This window comes from Cololabis saira, chromosome 21, assembly GCF_033807715.1.
Source record: "Cololabis saira isolate AMF1-May2022 chromosome 21, fColSai1.1, whole genome shotgun sequence".
In the NCBI taxonomy this organism is placed as follows: Eukaryota; Metazoa; Chordata; class Actinopteri; order Beloniformes; family Belonidae; genus Cololabis; species Cololabis saira.
This window is the reverse complement of record NC_084607.1, coordinates 11646452-11667022: the sequence shown is the minus strand read 5'-3', so window position 1 is coordinate 11667022 and position 20571 is coordinate 11646452. Positions and strand designations below refer to the sequence as shown.

Sequence of the window (20571 nt, the reverse complement as noted above, 5' to 3'; positions counted from 1 at the left end):
GCTTAGTGATTAATACAGGACTGTCTCAGAAAATTAGAATATTGTGATAAAGTTCTTTATTTTCTGTAATGCAATTAAAAAAAACTAAAATGTCATACATTCTGGATTAATTACAAATAAACTGAAATATTGCAAGCCTTTTATTATTTTAATATTGCTGATTATGGTTTACAGTTTAAGATTAAGATTCCCATAATATTCTAATTTTAGTTTTTTTAAGCTGTAAACCATGATCAGCAATATTAAAATAATAAAAGGCTTGCAATATTTCGGTTGATTTGTAATGAATCCAGAATGTATGACATTTTTGTTTTTGTAATTGCATTACAGAAAATCACAATATTCTAATTTTCTGAGACAGTCCTGTACTGTTTCCTCAGTAAGAAGCTTCCTGGTTCAAATCCTGGCAGTAGTCTTTCTGTGTGGAGCTCGCAGGGGTTTTCTCCAGGTACTCCCGCTTCGCCCCTCAGTCTAAAAAACATTAGTTTAACATTTATTCTACATGTGGCCTTGTGATGGACTAGTGGCCCGTCCAGGATGTAGCCTGGATGTAGCCCTGTATTTCTGAGCGGTAGGAACTTTAAACTGGTGTCTTTGCTTCAGGGGGAAGACTGCACAGACTGCACACTGACCTGTGACTGCTACCTTTGTGCGTGCCGCTTATGTTAGGGGGAAAAGAAATGTTTCAGAAAAAAGCTATTCAATTCCACTTTATCCAAGCATAACATTACTAGAATAATAATTATAATGGTATATGATGATTATAATGGGATATAATTATAAGATTCCCATTTGCACGAGTCACTTGATCACCATTAACGCCTGATGTTTACGCTACTTTTGAAATTTCCGACACTTTCGCCGGTTCGTGAACGCATCCATGACGCCAGTGTGACCGCAGCGTGCCTGCACGAAAAACAGCAGCGACCAAAAATACAGACAAAATGGTAAAACTATTCAACAGAAGTTGATTTTTTCTTTTAAACCCTAGTTTGTAGAGGCTGAAACAGCGATCAACTACGGTTAAAACGTATTCTAGCTAAGGCTAACTTACTGCTGTACCTGAGCTCGCTAATTAGTCTGTTTATTTTTGTCTGAGCAAAAATATGATTACATTTGTATTATTCTAACTGTCTACATGGGTTTTTAGTTTGACAGTGCAATGGACAAAATTAGTACATAATGTATCCGCACAGCTGCCTGTTTATTTCCTCGCTAAACTTGAGCTGATGATGTTTTTGTTTCTTATCTGTCGCGTCATTGATGTTTATTCAAACAGAAACCTGTGAAAACATGTCTGTCTGCAGATTCCAGAGCTGTCCAACCCCGCCGTGTGCATGAAAGACCCCCAGAGGGTGCAAGAGATCCTGCAGGCCATCGTGAAGGCTGGATCCAACACCCTGCAGGTTTGCACCCTGATAGAACACACACACACACACACACACACACACACACACACACACACACACACACACACACACACACACTCTTTCTAACATCACTCTGCTTAACACAGGTGCTCCGCAGGGGACAATTCTATCACCCTTACTTTTCTCATTGTACACACATTAGTTCCAATTGGATCAAGAGAAATGTTTAAGTACGCAGACGATATGGCCCTGGTTGCTCTTTAAGAAGCGGGATACAGTTGGTGAGAGCACATATCGAGGACATGTGTCTTCTCTCCATAACTGGTGTGATTTGAGCTTCTTGGAGATTAATGTGACGAAAACAAAGGAACTGAGGCCTCATTTATAAAAGAGTGTGTAGGATTCATACTGCACATAAACCTAAAGGCTGAAAATGGCGGGCGCAAAAAAAAATCCGGATTTATAAAACCGTGTGCACGCACACGTGCACGCAATGTTCGCCTTATAAATCACATTCCAGCTGGAAGGTTGCGCAGGTGAATTTGCCTCATATCCCGCCCTCTACACGCCCACTTTCTACCATAAATGGGCAATGCAAACTACATGATGACTGTATTTGCATATAAATGAGCCTGCTGAGCATTCGCAGCGGCTTCCTGCAGCCTGTTTCTGCTGCGCGTCAGGATGAATGAGACGTGTCGAGCCAGGCAACCGTGCCGGTGCCACTAAATTTCACAGAGACTAAGATCGAGATGTTGTGGATGAGGTGGAAGCCAGGAAAACCACATTATTTGGTGGTCACAGTAATGGCATCACTAACAAAAATAAAGCGAGTGAGTTGCCTGCCAGAATCTGATTTCTGGCCACGGGAGCGCGCACAGCAGCCCGTTGAGCGATAGTGCTGAAACGTCAGATTTTCAGATTATGAAGCTCAAGAAAGAGATCAAATCATATTTAGGTAGAAACAACCTTTCATTAACTGTATTTGGCCTTCAATCAATTTTTGGCAGGTAAAAAGACCCATTTTCAGGGGAAAAATCAGATTCTGGCAGGCAATCTCTTTTTGGCACGACACCGGCACGGCGTGTCCTGCACCGCGGACACGCTGTGCCGGTAGGATGATTTGACAGATGAAAATACCCCGTCAGATCATGCTTCCACATAGACATCAACATTTATCTATGTGGAAGCGTGATTTGACCTTTTTTTTTCTTCCGCCAAAGCGTCGTACACATAGATCTATGTGAAGCACTTTCTGACTTCCTGCTGTTAAATCGTCTATTTGCATGAAAAAGCCTTTGAAAAAAAAGGAACTGAGATAAAAGAAACGGGGATCGTACGGTAGTATTTTCTGCCAAGGTAGGACACCTCGGCAGAACACCAGCTTGGGTGTACATGGATCTATAAATCTGATATGTGATGACATTAAAAGTATGACATGAATCTGGCTTCATTTCACCACCTGACCGCCTGTGTCGCTAGTTCCCCATATTTTCAAAATGTTCGTGCGTGAGGGTCAGGGTTGGCGTAGAGATACACACATTTTTCTTTTTAAATCCCAACCTTTGCGTATAAGGTGGCTTGCGCATCTTTCAAGCCCTGTTTTGTGCGCAAGCAAGCTTTATAAATGAGGCCCCTGGTCATGTTGGAAAAAGATCCTGTGCAGCCCCTTACAATCAAGGATCACACTGTAGAGGTAGTAGGAAACTTTAAATATTTAGCTATCTTTTATTGACAGCAATCTTAACTTTAGTAACAAAACGGACCACATCTTATAAATCTTGTAATCAACGGCTACATTTACTACGCAAGCTCAACTCTTTTAGTGTGAGCAAGCAGATTATGGAGACTGTCTATAAGAACCTCATAGAGGGAATCTTAACCTTTAACATGGCAATGTGGTACGGCAACCTTAACACAAAAGGCTAACCGTAACATATTTAAAAACTAATTCATTCCCAACGCCATTAAGGCACTGAATGAGGGCACGTCTCGGTAGACTTGTCTTTTATGTACATGCCCTTGTTATTCCTCCTTTTTTGCCACTAAGATGTTTTGCGTGTAAATGTTAAGTGTTTGTTGCTGTGTAACTAACTAACTAACACCATCAGCCCCTTATCAAACCATGTTAAAGAGCTAACTTAACACTTGTGTTTTATTCAGGTGATCTCAGACTTTGATATGACTCTCACAAGATTTTCGTACAATGGGAAAAGGTGCCCGACCTGTCACAGTAAGTACACATAAATCAAGTCAGTGATGTACTGCAGATTTCAAAATTCACCAGACAGCTTTTTTCTTCTGCAACATAAGAAAAAAGACACCAGTAACCCAGTACAAGTGGAACTTGTGCATTCCTCCGTCACTTAATTGTGTCCATATGTTTTTAAAATGATGTTCAGATGCCTCTGATCATGAGCCTTGTTCATATTTTCTTTCTCTGTGTTCTTTTGATTCAGATATACTTGATAACAGCAAAATCATCTCTGATGACTGCAAACAAAAGGTAGGAAAGACGTCTGATTATAATCAGGTTTTGCACAGATTGAACTACATTTGTCCTGTGACGTCGTCTGCTCCTTACTAGGTCTTAAAACTAGGTCAATATAACACAATACATTACTCATTGTGGTTATTTATTTAACAAAAAGTCTAATCAGAGTGCAGGAGCAATGTGTGGAGCAATGAAGCACAACTCATGATTGAAAAGCTTGTGACGCCACCTTTAGCAGGAGTAGTTTTTAGGAATTGCATTCAGTTTGACTTTGCAGGTCTTTCTTACAATCCTGTGAGGAAGATTTGGCCCGCTATTCTTCAAAATGTTGTGTCATTACATTAGACTCATTCTTTAATGTCCGGCCACAGGATTTCATTCATGAAGAAGTCAGGACTTTGACAGGCCCATGGCAGCACCTTGATTCTCTTCTCTGTTGTAGGTTTTCTGGTGTTCCTGTGATCATTATCATCTTTTATGACTCAATTTGAACCAATATTTATTTGACAGTTGGTGTGAGGGGCTTTTGTTATCAAACAGTGTTTTTTTTGTCTCAAACATGAGGCTGTGCATTATGGTCAAGCATCTCCAGTTTGTTCTGAAGAACATCGCTCATCTTTGCAAACCTGTTTTGCTACTTTGTTTTTTTTTCAGAGAAGAGGTCATACTTGTTTAGTCTTTACTTCTAATTGTACTGTTGTGAACTTTTAACATTTCATATGCAAGCTGAGGCCTGAAGAGTCTCTGATGTAACTCATGGGCTTGCTGTGATTCATCTAGTAGTATTGCATGTATTGCATGGTCTGACTCTGGCTTGAAGTTGTCGAGACGTCTGCATCCTGGAAGACTGGCAATTTATAATCTTGACCAGTGATGCGCAGTTTGGTTTAGAAATTACCTGCGATTGCTCAACATTCTCAGCCAACTCAACTGCGCGCAACTGGAACCAAAAATTTTTATAACACAAAATAATACCCGACCTGCTACGTGACACGTTTTTTTTTTGTTTTTTTTTTCTCTTTCAAAAATAAAATAAGTAATGGTAAGCTCTCGATGAATCATTTCCTTAAGGTTATATGAACAGCAAACACGTGTTGATACAGTGGGGATCTGATGTTTGGGCACGCCGGGGTCAAAATTTGTATTAATGGGAATAATGAACCAAAGGGAAGCTTAAAAAAAAGGCATCAAATTAAAGATGAGACTTTCCTGTAACATGTCAAAAACAGTTAAACAGTTCTGGCCGCTAACTTGACGCCATAAAAAAAAAAAAAAAAGCTGACGTTCAGGAGAGGATGGCTTCTACAAATGGATAATGATCCTAAACACACCTCAAAATCCACAATGAATTACATCAAGGCTGATTTACAATACATTTGAAAGTTGTTATACAACTATAACCAGTTTAACAGTCGTAAAAACTGAATACGTTTATTCATCCTTGTTCCACGAACCGTGTCTGCCATCTAGTGGCTGACAGTAGAAATGCACACAGACGGTAAACATGAGCAGCAGCACTAATGTCTTGTCAGCATTGTAAACATTTGAAAATTTGATGTTGCCCTTTTGTTTAAGTTAATTTTGAATATTCCTACGAAGACAGTGTTGAGTATTTTCACTTATTTTCATTATCAGAGGTCTTTATGTTGTTTCCTGTGTGACTTTCTGCTACATAGCACATATGGTTTCCTGTAAAGTGAATTATCAAACTGATCTCTTTCTCAGCTGGACCATCTTCTTAAGACTTACTACCCCATAGAGATCGATTCTGCACGATCCGTGGAGGAGAAGCTGCCTCTAATGGTGGAGTGGTGAGTTAATAACACAAATGGTGTCTTTTGCGTGTTTTAATGCAACATTCTGAGAGCTTTCAGTATTGATTTGGATCACGTGTTTTGAGGATTATATCTGCAGAAAAACCTGTACTGCTCATGTATCTCGCAGGTGGACCAAAGCTCACAAGCTCCTAGTAGAGCAGAAGATCAGGAAAGACCTGCTGGCCACAGCAGTGCGCGAGTCTGAAGCCATGCTGAGGTAGCAAATCTTTGTGATAGTTTGAGTACTGAGATGTGGGTCTCTGAATCACTAGCGACTGCTTTCACATAGGGCTGGGGATCGATTCAAATGTCAAGAATCGATTCGATTCCGATTCTTAAGATTCAGAATCGATTATCAAGATTCGATTCGATTCCGATATTGATTTGGGTTAGTGTTATTAAAACAGTTTTTTGAGCGGTTGCATGAATAATATGACTGTAGTTATGCAAAATATTACTACTAGTATTATATTGAGATTCAACAGCAAGTATTGCAGCTAATGATGCTGTAAGGACCAATCAGCTCCCAGAATGCTGATAGAACTGCTTTCAGAAACATCATGTGGGTCAGAATTATCAAACAGATCCAGGGAGCAAACAGAGACGGATGAAATCGGTTTTATTTTTTCCCACATTCCGTTTTTATTTGTTCCATTTTCGGTCTATTTTGGTTTTTAATTTTTGAGCATTTGGTTTTTAGCATTCTTTGCAAATGTAACCCCAAGACAGTGTATAAAGTAATGAAATATAGACAATTTATGCAATTATAACCTAACACTTTAATGTTTTCATACCTTTAAACATATTTAAAGGCAAAAACATGGCACCAGTTATTCTCGTGTCCAACAAAACATTCCTTTTTTGGGGATAAACAAAAAAATAACCAAAAGTTGTAATGTATTGATGGAAAAAAAAATAAATAAATAAATAAAAGATGTAAAAAAAAAAAAAAAAAAAAAAAAAATCGATCTTTGGACATATGAATCGATTTTTAGGAATTAATATGAGAATCGATTTAGAATTGGGAAATCGATTTTTTTCAACAAAGGCCTACTTTCACAGGGACGGCTACCAGCTCTTCTTCGACCACCTGCATGAGCACAGCATCCCTCTGCTCATCTTCTCTGCTGGAATAGGAGACATCCTGGAAGAGGTGATACGGCAGGCAGGCGTCTTCCACCCCAACGTCAACGTCTTCTCCAACTACATGGATTTTGATGAGTCCGTGAGTTTGACGCAGCCCAGAGGAAAGTGTCACAAAACACCCCCGGGAGTTTAAATAATAACCAGACTTGATTTCGTTGGACAGGGAGCTTTGAAAGCTTTCAAGGGAGAGTTGATTCACATCTACAATAAAAGGGAAGGCGCGCTGCTCAACACGGGCCATTTCCAGGAGCTACGGACACGGCCCAACGTGCTGCTGCTGGGAGACTCTCTGGGGGATCTGACCATGGCTGACGGCGTCCAGGATATGGAGAACATACTCAAAATTGGGTTCCTCAATGACAAGGTAAAAAAAGGAAAACCTAAGCTCACCATGATGGTTGCATAATAGCATCTAATCCAGGGGTGTCAAATGTGCGGCCCGAGAGAGATTTTCATGTGGCCCGCGGGAAGTTTCCAACGCAAAAAAACGAAATGTTAATTTACTAAAAAGGAAGGCATAAATAATTGCCATGAATCGCAGCATATCCGATAATATATTTCTTCTACAAATCCATCGTTATTCCACAAAGAGAGCAGTTTTCAACATTTTTTTAGTTTTCTAGAATGCATTTGCCGATTTTATTTCTTTGTAGACGGTCGTTTATTTTTATTAATTGACTACTATTATATATTTTTGCAGGAAAAATTTCACTGCTAAAAAAGATGATAGAAGATATTTATTCAGAGAATTTTGTTTTGAATACGAGGATAGTGACAAAGTAAAACAGTTAAAAGAGAAGTGGTGACTTTTTCGGCACATTGGTGTTAAATTTCATATAAAAAAGCGAAATATAAAAAAAAACATACTTGTTTCTGTTTATCTTTGTAAAATGATATTAAAAGTATCCTACATAATTTGAAAAAAAACGAGAAATTTCAAAAAAAAGATCCTGAAGAAATATATTTTACATAATTAGAGTGTAAACAAAGTGCATATTTCCTTTAAAATTAACTAAACTGATATTGGATTAGATAACAATAGTAAAAAAAAAGAATTAGAAAAAAAAATGTTCGCACCGTTTTTGTTATTTTGAGTGTGCAGCCCGCGAGAAAAAAATTGGTCAAATCTGGCCCGCCAAGCAAAATTAGTTTGACACCCCTGATCTAATCCTTTATTTTCTCTTTTCTACTCAGGTGGAGGAGAGGAAGCAGATGTACTTGGACTCGTATGACATAGTGTTGATAAAGGATGAAACCTTGGAAGTCCCCAACGCCGTACTCCATCATCTCACTGGGAATAAATGAACTGTAAATTGTCTGCTGTCCTTAAGACGGCGAGCTGAGGAGGGACCTGCTCAGAGAGCTCAGCTAGGAATGTTACTTGTTACTTGTTACTTTTGTTTTCCCAAAACACACCTGAACGTGTCTGTGTCAGACTCTGCCAGCCGGTACCCGAGCTCATCTCACACCACCCGTATCGCCTCTGTCTACGGGCTCTGATATCATGGGACCACAGTCCTGTGTGACAGTCAAATGTGTACCGTCTTACACCATTTGTAAAGGTTTTGTGTTCTTCTTTTCTTTTTTATTCTTTAAGTTAGTTTTGTTGCATGCTTCTGGTTTTCATACAGGATTTAATGATGGGAAGATAAAACGGTTTAAAAAGGAGCACTTCACTTGGTATTTGGGATTTCCAACCACTTGCACACAGTAAAGCTCCTCTCCAGTGAATTTTAACCTGAAAAAACCCCATTCATTTAATCACACTGTATTTTTTGGGACTTTAAAAAAAAAAATTGAATTGCTGAGATTTGTACCAATTGATTTTTGCTTTCGTGGCTATTTTGTTTTTTTTTGGTTAAAACAAACCTTTTCATCATGTTCCGAATGTGGTTTCATCTATCTGCAAGACTAATTGAAAAGGTACCATTTACACATACAGTGAAAAGGAATCTGATCCATCTTCATTTTATTACAAAAGTTTATTGCGTCTCACACCACAGTGATACATGTTTTTCTGTTATGGAAAGTCTGTTAAAACTGACATACTGTTAAGACCAGTGGTTTTTAAATCGCGTGTATTGAGGGTGGGAGTTTTGAATAAAAAAACAAAACAAAAAAACGTTATTTGAATTATTTATGAATGAAATATTCTGCAAGTTAGAAATTATCCAAAATGCTTAGTAAGGTCACTTTATGCAACTGAAGCACATTCCTGTGGACGTCACACCAACACCATATAGTTTGTTTTTACAAAATCTACCTGACTTATATTTTGGTTTCAGTAGCAAATGTAATAAAAAATCTGTTTCAGGAAAAAAAAATGACAGAATAAATATTTCAGGGCCCTTGTACTGAGAATAATTTCCAAGCTTCAAGAAACATTTACACAGAACATAAAACTTTCACGTGATGAATAAAACATGCTTTCTCCCCACTCTGGGTCTGTAAAGTATGACATGGCACTGATTTCAGCAGCAAACTGACATCCTTAAATAAAAAGGCTCAACAGCATTTAAACTTCTGAACTGTTTTCACAATACATGCCTGACAGTTGCCATGATGACAACGCAACCGCAGCGTCAGCGTGGCCGTTCTTCACCACGAGGGGAAATGCAAACCCTTCATAACTCGTCTCGCCTCACTCGGTGGGATTCCTCGTCGACCGTAACGTTCAGTTCATCTTCCACAATCTTTCCGTCTTTGTTCTGGTCCTGATTATTAAAGATTTCCTTGATGCTGCTTTCGGTTTCGACGCCCGGCCGAAGTCGACCTCTGCCCTCTTTCACTTGGAGTCTGATGAACGTTGAAAACTGAAGAAGGAAAAAAAAAAACAACCCTTAAGCATTTTGGTCCTTGCACAGAGATTATATTTAGTCTTGAGAAGAAGTAGTACATCTTTTAAGTTCTACGACGATTAATTATCTGCTCCATATCAGCTCTTAAAACAGTAAATACAACAAAAAAAGAGAGAAAGTGTGGAAATACTAAGTACAGCCCCATTACTTCCATAGAAATTAAGTGAGTGAGTAGCAGCCAGGGGCTTCTAATCTAAAACACTTGATTAATTCATTATCAAACGGAGTGATCGCCTCTATCGAAGCAGTCAGTTTGCTTGTCTATGTGATTTAGTTGTGTATTAACACAAGTGGAAAACATTTAAGTTATTATTCTGTCATCCTAGGAGTGGATTTCTAAACAATTTCACAAGGTCAAACTATGTGATGCTCAGAAAATGTACCAAATCCAGACTCTACAGTCCTCTGTGTGCATGTTAGGTGTCAAAGTTCATGTCAGTACAATTAACAAAACTGAACAAATACGACCTCTTTGGAAGTCTGACAAAAAAAAGCAGCTTTTCCCTTAAAGTAAAATTGCAGTAAAAGACCAATGTAAAAAAAGAAATAATTCAAATTATAAAATAGCAATTTTAAGGTAAAGATGATTTCTTCATTCTTATGTTCTTATATGCAAGAAGTCACAACTGAAGTGGGCTCTTTATTTTAGATCAGGGGTCAGCAACCCGCGGCTCTAGAGCCGCATGCGGCTCTTTAGCGTCGCCCTAGTGGCTCCTGGAGCTTTTTCAATAATTTTTCACCTTTCTTGTTTTTTTTCTTTCTTTCCTTTTTTCCACGTTTTTTTCTTCCTTTTTCCTTTCCTTTTTAATCTCGACATTTCGACTTTTTTCTCAACATTTCGACTTTTTTCTCGACATTTCCACTTTTTTCTCAACATTTGAACTTTTTTCTCGAGATTATACTTCAACATTAATCTCAACATTTTGACTTTTTTCTCTAAATTTTTACTTTTTTCTCCACATGTTGACTTTTTTTCGACATTTCTCCTTTCACCATTTGTCTTCATTCTAAGGCTGATACAAGACCTTTCATTTTTTACGGCTCCAGACATATTCGTTTTTTGTGTTTTTGGTCCAATATGGCTCTTTCAACATTTTGGGTTGCCGAACCCTGTTTTAGATCATCCCTATCTTGCAGACTTACCTCCTCCAGAGGGACCTGTTTATCCCCGTTCATGTCCATAGCATTGAAGAGAGGATCTGGGATTTCTCCGAGCCACACAAACATGTAGCCTTCAGGCACACCCTTTTGCAGCTCCACCAACTCCAGCTCAAAGAAGAGCACTGCACTCTTGGGGACTTCTCCAGCTGAAGATACACCCAGTTAGAGGAGGTGAAATATTCTTTAAAAAACAGGTTAAAAAACAAATGGTGCACTTTTGAACATTTCAAACAACTGACCTCCTTCTTCCCCGTGTGCCAAGTGGGGAGGAACAACCACTTCTCTCCTCTCGCCCACACACATGCCCCTCAAACCTTCCTCCAGACCCACGATCACCGTCCTGTCTCCCAGAGTTGTGACTGAAGGCGAGTTGTACTGGTCCCTGCAATGCAACATACAACCAATTATCCCCTTTTAAAGAGAGCATTTAAAAAAAGAAAAAAAAGGAAAAAAAGATTGAGTTCAATAAAACTTGCTTGTTTCATGCAGGTATATGTACTGTTGATAAAATGTTTTGTGTAGTTCCAGGCCCAAAGAAATCTGTCAGACAAGAAGCCAGCGGTGATTACATGCATGGAGGCGGAGGATGCAGTGTAGCACAGTGAACAGCAGGGGGCGCTCACGAGGAGTACAGGAGGGTGCCATCCATCAGGGAGCAGTTGTAGCGATACTGAAGGAAATCGTCAGCTTCACTGGTCATGCTGCATTCCTGAGGCTTGTGGGTAACCTTGATGTTCACCGGATCACTGGGGTTGTGGAAATCAATGACGTGAACGTCAAAGACCAGCACGGCAGAGCTAGGAATTAGGTTTTCTGTAGCCGGGGGAAAACAATTAACAGAGAAGTGTTAGGGTGTGTCCCCGGACACAGTTTACATGTGCTGTAAATCTTCCCGATCGCAGGCGGAAACCTCACCAACTCCTTCTTCGCCATATGCCAGGTGAGGAGGAATCATTATTCTCCTCTTCTCCCCCGTGCACAACCCCTGCAGAGCTTTGTCCATCCCTCGCATCACGTATCCCATGCCCACGTAAGTGTTATAAGTGCTGTTTCGCTGGTAGCTGTTCAAAACAAGTATAACTTTGAGAGCTCAAATCAAAACTTGGCTTTATTTACTTTATAAAAGTAAGATACCAACAGGTTTACCTGGAGTCGAAGGCTGTGCCATCTTGGAAGGTGCCATTGTAGTGGTAGCGGATGTAATCTCCCACCGCCGTCCTGCGACTGCAGTCTTTAGGCACCACCTTAACCACCACAATCAGGTCATCCTTGGGGTTAAACATGTCAATCATCAGCACTTCAAACACCAGCGTGGCCTGAGGGGGGATCTTGGTTCCTGAGGAAAGAAAGAAAAAGAAAAGAAGCAAAACTAACACTTCCAAAAAGCACAGATTGTAATTATGTGAACCGCCAAAGGGGCCACAGCCTCTAATTTGTTTAAGAGCAACACATTATAATGATGAATGATGGTCTTACACCTGCTCAGAGGCTCACACGATGAAGTGTGCATACTCTAAAGCCATACATGTTTACAGAATGCACAAAAAAAGGATTTGCTGCAGGAAGTCTAAAACCATAATTTTGTGAGATCGCTGATGGCGTCTTATGTAGACGCTGCAACAGGAGTTTGGCCAATCAAAAGACCCATCTGCAGCAGAAACCCCTCCTTTTCCCGAGCATCTCTCCTTTTAACAGTCCGTCTTTGTCAGTGTAAACGCTGGGTACAAATATACTCTTGGTGCCAAAAATTAACATAAGAAAGCTGGAAAATTTGCATTACATAACTGCTTTAAGGGATACATGTCCTCTTTGCCTGATTAATAATGAGATGTAGCTTTGCAAAATAAACACCTCAAGCACTGTTGAGGTGTTTACTGAAAGATCAGGATTTAAATAATCAGTTCAAGCAATTTAAATATTGATTTGAATCAGAAAATCAGTAGATTCTTCCGAAAACTAACAAAACCTACAACACTTATTATAATTATTCTCGTGTTTGCTCTTAACAACACCTGCGGGTAGGTATTCTCAAACAGGGTAACAGGTAAGAGTCCATGTACATTTTAAAGCAATAACAAATCATAGGTGAGAAATGCTAAAACAATTCCTAGGAGATCAAGTGTTTGTTCAAATTAACAAGAGAAAAGCAGTGAAAACCACATTTGCTGCATCCATATTGAATATAATTCTGCACCTTGGCCGGTCTCTCCATATGCCAGGAAGGGTGGGACGATAATAACCCGCCGCTCCCCAACACACATCCCCAGAAGACCCTCATCCAGGCCTTTGATGAGGTCCCCCTGCCCCAGGTACGTGTCATAGGTCCCATTCCTCAAAGAACTGAAACAAACACAGATCAAACACCCCGTGAAACACAGAAAGACATAAATGATGCTTTCACAAGAGACAGCAGTGGAGCAGCTTTACCTGGAGTCAAAGAGGTCACCGGACAGCAGGGTGCCGTTGTAGTGGTAACGGACAAAATCTGATGCTGCAGCGGTGCGGCCGCAGCCTGCGGGTTTGCTGAGTGTACGGATCTGTACTTTGTCGTCCGCGTTCCACAAATCCAGCAGGAGGACGTCATAAACCAGCGTGGCGTCGGGAGGAATCACACCACCTGTGAGAGCAACGGGACAGGTTGGTAAAGAGACTCACACGGGTGATGTAAAGCAGCGGAGCAGGGCTGGGACGGCGGTGTCGGGTCTCCACCTGTTCCAATGCTTCCATAAGCCAAGTGTGGAGGGATGGTGATCCTCCGGCGCTCGTTGACACACATGCCCTGCAGGCCCCGGTCCATCCCTGTGATGAGTCTGCCCAGTCCCACCTGGCTGATGAAGGCTTTACCTCTGTCATAGCTGCAGAGGCAGGGAGGTGTAGAGGTAAGTAAACATGCTAAATCAGTCCATTCTTGCAGTATGCACGACTGAAAGGCAAGGCAAGTTTATTTGTATAGAGCACAATTCAACACAAGGTAATTCAAAGTGCTTTACATCAACATTAAAAGCAGCAAGACACAATTAAACAGTACTGTATTTTCCGCACTATAAGGCGCACCTAAAAGCCTTCAATTTAATTATTCTCATGTTTGCACTTAACAACACCTGTGGTGTATTCTCAAACAGGGTAACAGGTAAGAGTCCATGTACATTTTAAAGCAATAACAAATCATAGGTGAGAAATGCTAAAACAATTCCTAGGAGATCAAGTGTTTGTTCATATTAACAAGAGAAAAGCAGTGAAAACCACATTTGCAGTATGCAGGATGCATAAGCAGGATGCAAAAGCTGACCATGCGCCTTATAATCCGGTGCGCCTTATATATGGATCAATATTGAGCCGCAACAGGTCTCGCATCCATAGACATATATACGTATTTTGAGTGACGAAAAACAATAAAAAATATTTATTCTAATATGTCAAGATCACAATAATCTTCCAATTTAGAACTAAAATATTAAAGAACTAACACAAATAAAATACACTTCAATTAAATACTTAGTTTTTTTTTTGTAATTTATTTTCCCAAGCGACTCGGAGCCGCAGTATAAGGATGAAAGAGCCGCATGCGGCTCCGGAGCCGCGGGTTGCCGACCCTTGGTCTAATGCAGCGGTCGGCAACCCAAAATGTTGAAAGAGCCATATTGGACAAAAAACACAAAAAACAAATATGTCTGGAGCCGCAAAAAATGAAAAGTCTTGTATAAACCTTAGAATGAAGGCAAATGGCGAAAGGCCAAATGTCAAGAAAAAAGTCGAAATGTTGAGAAAAAAGTCGAAATGTTGAGAAAAATCAAAATGTCGAGAAAAAAGTCAAAATGTTGAGGAAAAAGTCAAAATGTCGAGGAAATAGTCAAAGTTTCGAGAAAAAAGTCGAAATGTTGAGAAAAAAGTTGAAATGTCGAGATTAATGTTGACGAGTCGAAATGTCGAGAAAAAGGTCAAAATGTTGAGAAAAAAGTCAAAATGTCGAGATTAATGTTGAAGTACAATTTCGAGAAAAAAGTCGAAATGTCGAGAAAAAAGTCAAACATTTTTGAAAAAACTCCAGGGAGCCACTAGGGCGGCGCTAAAGAGCTGCGGGTTGCTGACACCTGGTCTAATGGATGCATAACGTAACCCCAGCCTCTACTGTGGCGCCTTATATATGGAAAAAGTTTTAAAATATGTCATTCATTGAAGGTGCGCCTTATAATTATAATTATAATATTATAGTGCGGAAAATACGGTAAATAACAAATACAATGAAATAAAAAGATAAGAAAAGAGGTAAAATAATAAAAAGCACAAGTTGCTAAAAAGTAAGGGCGGTAGAGTACAGCAGGTAAGTATTTAATTTAAGAGTATGCTTCAGTAAACAGTAATGTTTTTAGGCCTGATTTAAAGGAGCTGACAGTTACAGCAGTCCTCAGGTCTACAGGAAGTTTGTTCCACCGGTGAGGAGCAGAATAACTGAACAACTGAAACAGAGATAGTCGGCTGCATATATGAAAAAAAACCATCATACCCCAAAAAAATTCTAACAAAAGGTTTTTCAGTGGGTTATTGTAGTACTAGGTGTACTTAATGACATCCTAAAAGTCTACCAAAATCTGACCACCAGAAAGGTGTATTTTTCAAGATGGCGACCAAGGTGGCCAAGAAATCCCAGGTGAATAGGGTAAAATTTTTAACGAACAGATATCATCATGAAACTTCCCCAGTTAATTACTTACGTGAAGACAAAAAAAAATTGCATTGGAAGTTTTTTGAAATTGTATGTGTAACTATGCAAATTAGGCGTATCTCATTGAATATGCGCCAATTCGCATAAAGGAACATATATCTTAACATTGGATAAAGCTAGGTTAAAAATTATTGTTTGACCGTATTCACCTATCAGATACAAATTTACACAAATTTATCACTCTGCAGGCGGAGCGGAGCAGAGTGCCTGCGGAGGCTCACGCCCTGTTTAACCAAGGAGACATTAGCTATTGCCTCTGCGCGCGGTGCTTCCGCTCCGCTTCGGCGTCCGGGGGGTTTACGCTGTTAGAGGTAAAAACTCATTTTGAGAAAATGGCCAATAAAGATAACGATTGTGAATTCTTGTATTAGTAATATACAAAAATATACAGACGCAAGTATATATGTAACGATTCACTCGGGTCATGATTCGATTCGATTCACGATTTTTAGCCCACGATTACGATTTTTCATGATTCTTTAAACAAAATTATTAAATTAAAAGAATCCACTGTACTGTATTTTCTCACCTCCTCACTGTTACAGCAATACTGATCGTCGCTGTGTTGCAGTGTTATCAATGCATCAGGTGATGCAGGTGTTGACATAGTCAAAACTGCAGTCAAAGCATCAGAACATCAGACCACAACCTTGATAGGAGAGCATACAGACTTGCTTATTCTTCTGCTCTACTATGCTGAGACAAACAATAGAGACCTCTATTTTCGTTCAGATAAGTCCAAAGCTAGTAAAGTGTACAACATCAGAGAGATGAAACAAGTCCTGGGTAGTGAGTTGTGTTCCCAGTTGCTCTTTATTCATGCTTTCACAGGATGTGATACAACTTCCCGCATCTTTAGTGTCGGGAAACAGTCAGTATTCCAGAAACTTGTGAAACGTGAATCAACCATCCAGTCCTGTGCAAATGTGTTTCTGCTCCCAAATCAGGCAAGGAATGTCATCGAGGACCATGGGAGCAAGGCAATGGCAGTGTTTTTTGGCGGCAAGAGTACTGATTCACTTGCTTCTTTGCGCTACAACCTTTTTAGCAAGAAAATTGTTTCTGCTAAGTCATTTGTTACTCCAGAACGTCTCCCTCCTACAGAGTCCTCGACTAAATACCATTGTCAAAGAGTTTATTTCCAGATCATGGTGTGGATGGAAAAGGAGAGTGACATGAACCCAGTGGATTGGGGGTGGAAACTGGAGGGCAATATCTTCCTGCCAGTTATGACCAATAAGACTGTTGCCCCAGAAAGCCTCCTGCAGATGGTCCACCGTAATTGCAAAACCGCCTGCCGAACACAACGGTGCAGTTGCAGAGCATATGGACTACCATGCATGCCTGCTTGTGGACCATGTCAAGTTGAAAACTGTGAGAATCTACAGAATCAACCTTTATGGGAGGAGGAGTGTGACGACGAACTGTGAAAGGAAAAAACTAAAAAAAAAATTTAAAAAAACATACAAGATAAACAAGAAACAACTGCAGCGAACTTAAAAACATAAAAACAGTGAGAAAAAAAAGATAAAAATACAAAAAAAACAATGAAAAAAAAACAAAAATACAACAAAAAAAAAAGAAAAAACAACTATAGGGGTTAGGGGTACTGAGCCTTCACGTGGCGGCCCTGTTTTGACTAATTTCACAGTACCACACTGTAGTAGTCAATGGATTTTTTAGACTACAGGTATAAAGAAAGCTCCTGAATACAGGATTAGAAATAGAAGTGAAACTGGAAATCGTACATTTAATATAGATATGTTCATAACCGATTTCATAACCGTTTTATTAAATGTTAAATGTGCATGTCACTATAATTTAAATATTCTAATTAGATGCTTTTATCAAAAAACATGGGGTTTGGCACCAAAAATGCTTGCCTCTGTTAAAGAATAAGGAGCAATGGTTATTTTATGCGAATTGGCGCATATTCAATGAGATACGCCTAATTTGCATAGTTACACATACAATTTCAAAAAACTTCCAATGCAATTTTTTTTTTGTCTTCACGTAAGTAATTAACTGGGGAAGTTTCATGATGATATCTGTTTGTTAAAATTTTTACCCTATTCACCTGGGATTTCTTGGCCACCTTGGTCGCCATCTTGAAAAATACACCTTTCTGGTGGTCAGATTTTGGTAGACTTTTAGGATGTCATTAAGTACACCTAGTACTACAATAATCCACTGAAAAACCTTTTGTTAGAATTTTTTTGGGGTCAAGTCATAAATGCAGCCGACTAAGACTACTTTGGGGGGGAAGTTATGTGGGAAGTACTGTAAATACTTTACTAATCACCATTTGCATGTTAGGGCAAGATTAGCTCCTATTTATTCTTCTTCTCTCTTAGCAAATTTCCAGATTTTTTTTCTTTTCTGCATTTTCTCTCACAGATTTGCAAGTTTATATAAAAATAAATAAATCCCAATTTCTGAGTGGATCAGAAGTGGAAGTTTAAACATAAATAAATACTGGAGCCCCAAAATAGAAACTTTTGCATGGAAATATTAAACATGATTATTAAAAACACAAAAGTCTACATTTTTTTCCAAAACCACAGTAAAGAAAAAGATGTGCAGAGGTGATGGAAATTGTTTGTTGTCTCAATGTCTAACTACAAAGTTCTGCTGACACGTCTGCAGCTGTTTTCTCTCAGCCTCAGAGAAACTGATGTCAGGCTGCAAGAATAAAAGTGAATCAACCATCGCAGCTTCACCTGGAGTCAAACTTCTTCCCGTCTTCCTGGAAGGTTCCGTTGAAGTGATAGCGGATAAAGTCTTCAGTTTTCACTTCTCGGGGACAAACTTTGGGGATTTCGTATCGATCCACGACCACGTCCGCAAACTGCCCGAGGCTGCAAGTCGTCAGCTGGAAGAAAAGTAAAAGCTTCAAGGATCTGATCAAATCCATTTGGAAAAAATGGAAAACTAAAGTTGCAGAACTGAAAAAGTAGGAAGCTGGTGGCAAGGTGATGTGGATCTAGAAGTGGGAAGAAGACAAGTTTGGTCTGGTCATGAAGTATGCAGAAAAGTTTATTTGACTTCCTGTTGTGGAATCCAAAATAAGAGCATCAGCCTCCTTACGCAAACAAAAGATAACCACAAAACGTATTTAAAATATAAGTACACTTTTGTTGTTGAGTTTCTTTTTTAATTATCCAAGTAGAGAAGAATAAAGAATAAAAGAATAAAAGCATTGATTGCAAATATAAAATTGCTAGACACATTTTTAGGTTTCTTCAGCATTTATGTGGTCCTCAAGCCAAATTATTAATTAAAATCACATATCTTTTTTTTTTTTTTTGTCTGCACACATATTAATGGTTAATACCATGCTGGTAAGAACCTAAGGCATATATATGTGCATTGTTAACATAAAATACATATGATATATATTTTTAAATATGTCACATATATTTATCTTATTAATATATATACATATATATACGCATACATACGCATATACATACATATATATATATATATATATATATATATATATATATATATACATATACATACATACATACATACATACATACATACATACATACATACATACATACATACATACATACATACATACATACACACACATTTTTTTTAAATCACATTTTAAATCACATTTTTAAATCACACATCTACATACATTATTATTATCACCTGCCAGGGACTGCAGATGTAAATTAGCCTGTATGGCTAAATCTGGCACATTTACATGATGAACTCATGTCAATCAATGTGCGTTGTCCCTTATGTATAAATAAATAAATAAATAAATAAATAAATAAATAAATTATTGAACCAATGCCAACCAAGTTTCAAGGGCCCACATAAACAGTATATCATGATATATACTGAACCTTGACAAATATTCCATCCCTGAGACCATTGTGCCAAGTCTGTAGCTACATGAAAAAATAGTTTATGTGACTCAAAGACATGGTTTTAATTTGTAGAGGGGAAATGGAACCAACTTCTGGTCTTGTTTAACCTTGTTCCGGCTAACTTCCCACATTTCTCCAACCTTGAGCCCCACCGGAGGAGGCGCGGCCAACTTTTTTAATGGAATTCTGCAAACGTGTAAACGCCTGGGTCAGAGGCCTGATGGCTCAGGAGCCTCATGTTATCACTCGGGTTCTAAAAGTAGCAGGCCTATACTTAAACATGTTAAAAAACACATTTAAAGTGGATTTGAAATTCTCATAACATTACATAAATGTGTGAGTGGGCGTGTTTGTGGGTGTGTGTGCGTGTTTCAATTAATTACACACTGGTTAAAAGGAAAATCTGGAAAAAAAAAGGAAAATCTGACAGAAAGACTTCAGTTGTGAGATTGTTTCCTATCACCATCCCACCTTCACATGTAACAGCCCATAATCTGGTAACTATGCAGATCAGATGGATTTTTAAACTTGTGCCAGCTCCTGGTGCTTTATTCAATTTGACTCTTTGTCTGTGACAAAATACTATGTTTCTTCAAACACAAAAAAAAAAACTAATAAAAAAAAAAGGTTTAATAATTTTACGCTTTGGTCTGTTTGCTTTTTGGAGTGGAAAAATATATTTAAAAAAATTGGACCCTTTCCTCCTCCAGGTCCAAAGTATGACGTTTATGTCAAGTTAGCTAGAATTATCACAATTTACACCGGAAGTAAGTATGTTTTACACAGTAATCGTCAAGACCGACATTTATGGTCACATAGACATAGAGGACATTTGGCTCTGTAACGTAAAAGAGAGAGAGAAAAGGGACCTTGTACATCACATGCTAAATAGAAAGTATTTACACTTTATGTTTTGGATATTTGGAGAAATAAAATGACCTGTCTTAATTTGCAACCACCTAAATAATAATATTTATATATAACTGATAGGAACTTAAATTAGGCGTAAGATTGACACTATTTTTGTTGTGATCTGAATAGGTTTTCTCATGAATTAATAAATTCACAATTTTCTTAGTTTCTCTAACAGATTTTGTAGTTTATAAAGACAC

The 20571-nt window shown here is 38.8% G+C and overlaps 2 protein-coding genes across 3 annotated transcripts; one reads left to right on the top strand and one right to left on the bottom strand.

Annotated features, from left to right (window-relative positions):
• The first annotated feature begins 803 nt into the window (after positions 1-803).
• On the top strand, positions 804-8997 carry LOC133421743 (cytosolic 5'-nucleotidase 3-like). Its single transcript, XM_061711496.1, has 9 exons — positions 804-947; positions 1308-1406; positions 3534-3603; positions 3830-3876; positions 5590-5675; positions 5809-5898; positions 6744-6906; positions 6991-7191; positions 8022-8997. The coding sequence occupies exons 1-9, from the start codon at positions 945-947 to the stop codon at positions 8130-8132; spliced, it is 870 nt and encodes a 289-aa protein (XP_061567480.1). The 5' UTR covers positions 804-944; the 3' UTR covers positions 8133-8997.
• LOC133421742 (peptidyl-prolyl cis-trans isomerase FKBP10-like) lies at positions 8789-18568 on the bottom strand. 2 transcript variants are annotated; one of them, XM_061711494.1, is made up of 10 exons: positions 18290-18568; positions 13556-13701; positions 13274-13463; positions 13041-13186; positions 11993-12182; positions 11762-11907; positions 11470-11659; positions 11086-11228; positions 10829-10992; positions 8789-9640 (listed from the first exon to the last, which is right to left on the bottom strand). In XM_061711494.1, exons 1-10 carry the CDS (start codon positions 18481-18483, stop codon positions 9452-9454), a joined length of 1698 nt encoding a protein of 565 aa, XP_061567478.1. In that variant the 5' UTR covers positions 18484-18568; the 3' UTR covers positions 8789-9451. The 2 variants fall into 2 exon arrangements, with proteins under 2 accessions (XP_061567478.1, XP_061567479.1); XM_061711495.1 differs by lacking the exon at positions 8789-9640 and adding an exon at positions 11323-11386 and having other exon boundaries at positions 10835-10992.
• Positions 18569-20571: the final 2003 nt, after the last annotated feature.

Excerpts from the sequence above, each read along its gene's own strand:
- LOC133421743 (XM_061711496.1), top strand. Across the intron at positions 3,877-5,589 it reads CTGATGACTGCAAACAAAAG|CTGGACCATCTTCTTAAGAC; the intron begins GTAGGAAAGACG and ends TCTCTTTCTCAG. Across the intron at positions 7,192-8,021 it reads TTGGGTTCCTCAATGACAAG|GTGGAGGAGAGGAAGCAGAT; the intron begins GTAAAAAAAGGA and ends TTTTCTACTCAG.
- LOC133421742 (XM_061711494.1), bottom strand. The coding sequence starts at position 18,483 with ATGGATTTGATCAGATCCTTGAAGCTTTTACTTTTCTTCCAGCTGACG. Across the intron at positions 13,187-13,273 it reads GGTGACCTCTTTGACTCCAG|TTCTTTGAGGAATGGGACCT; the intron begins GTAAAGCTGCTC and ends TGTTTGTTTCAG. Across the intron at positions 11,908-11,992 it reads GGCACAGCCTTCGACTCCAG|CTACCAGCGAAACAGCACTT; the intron begins GTAAACCTGTTG and ends TGTTTTGAACAG.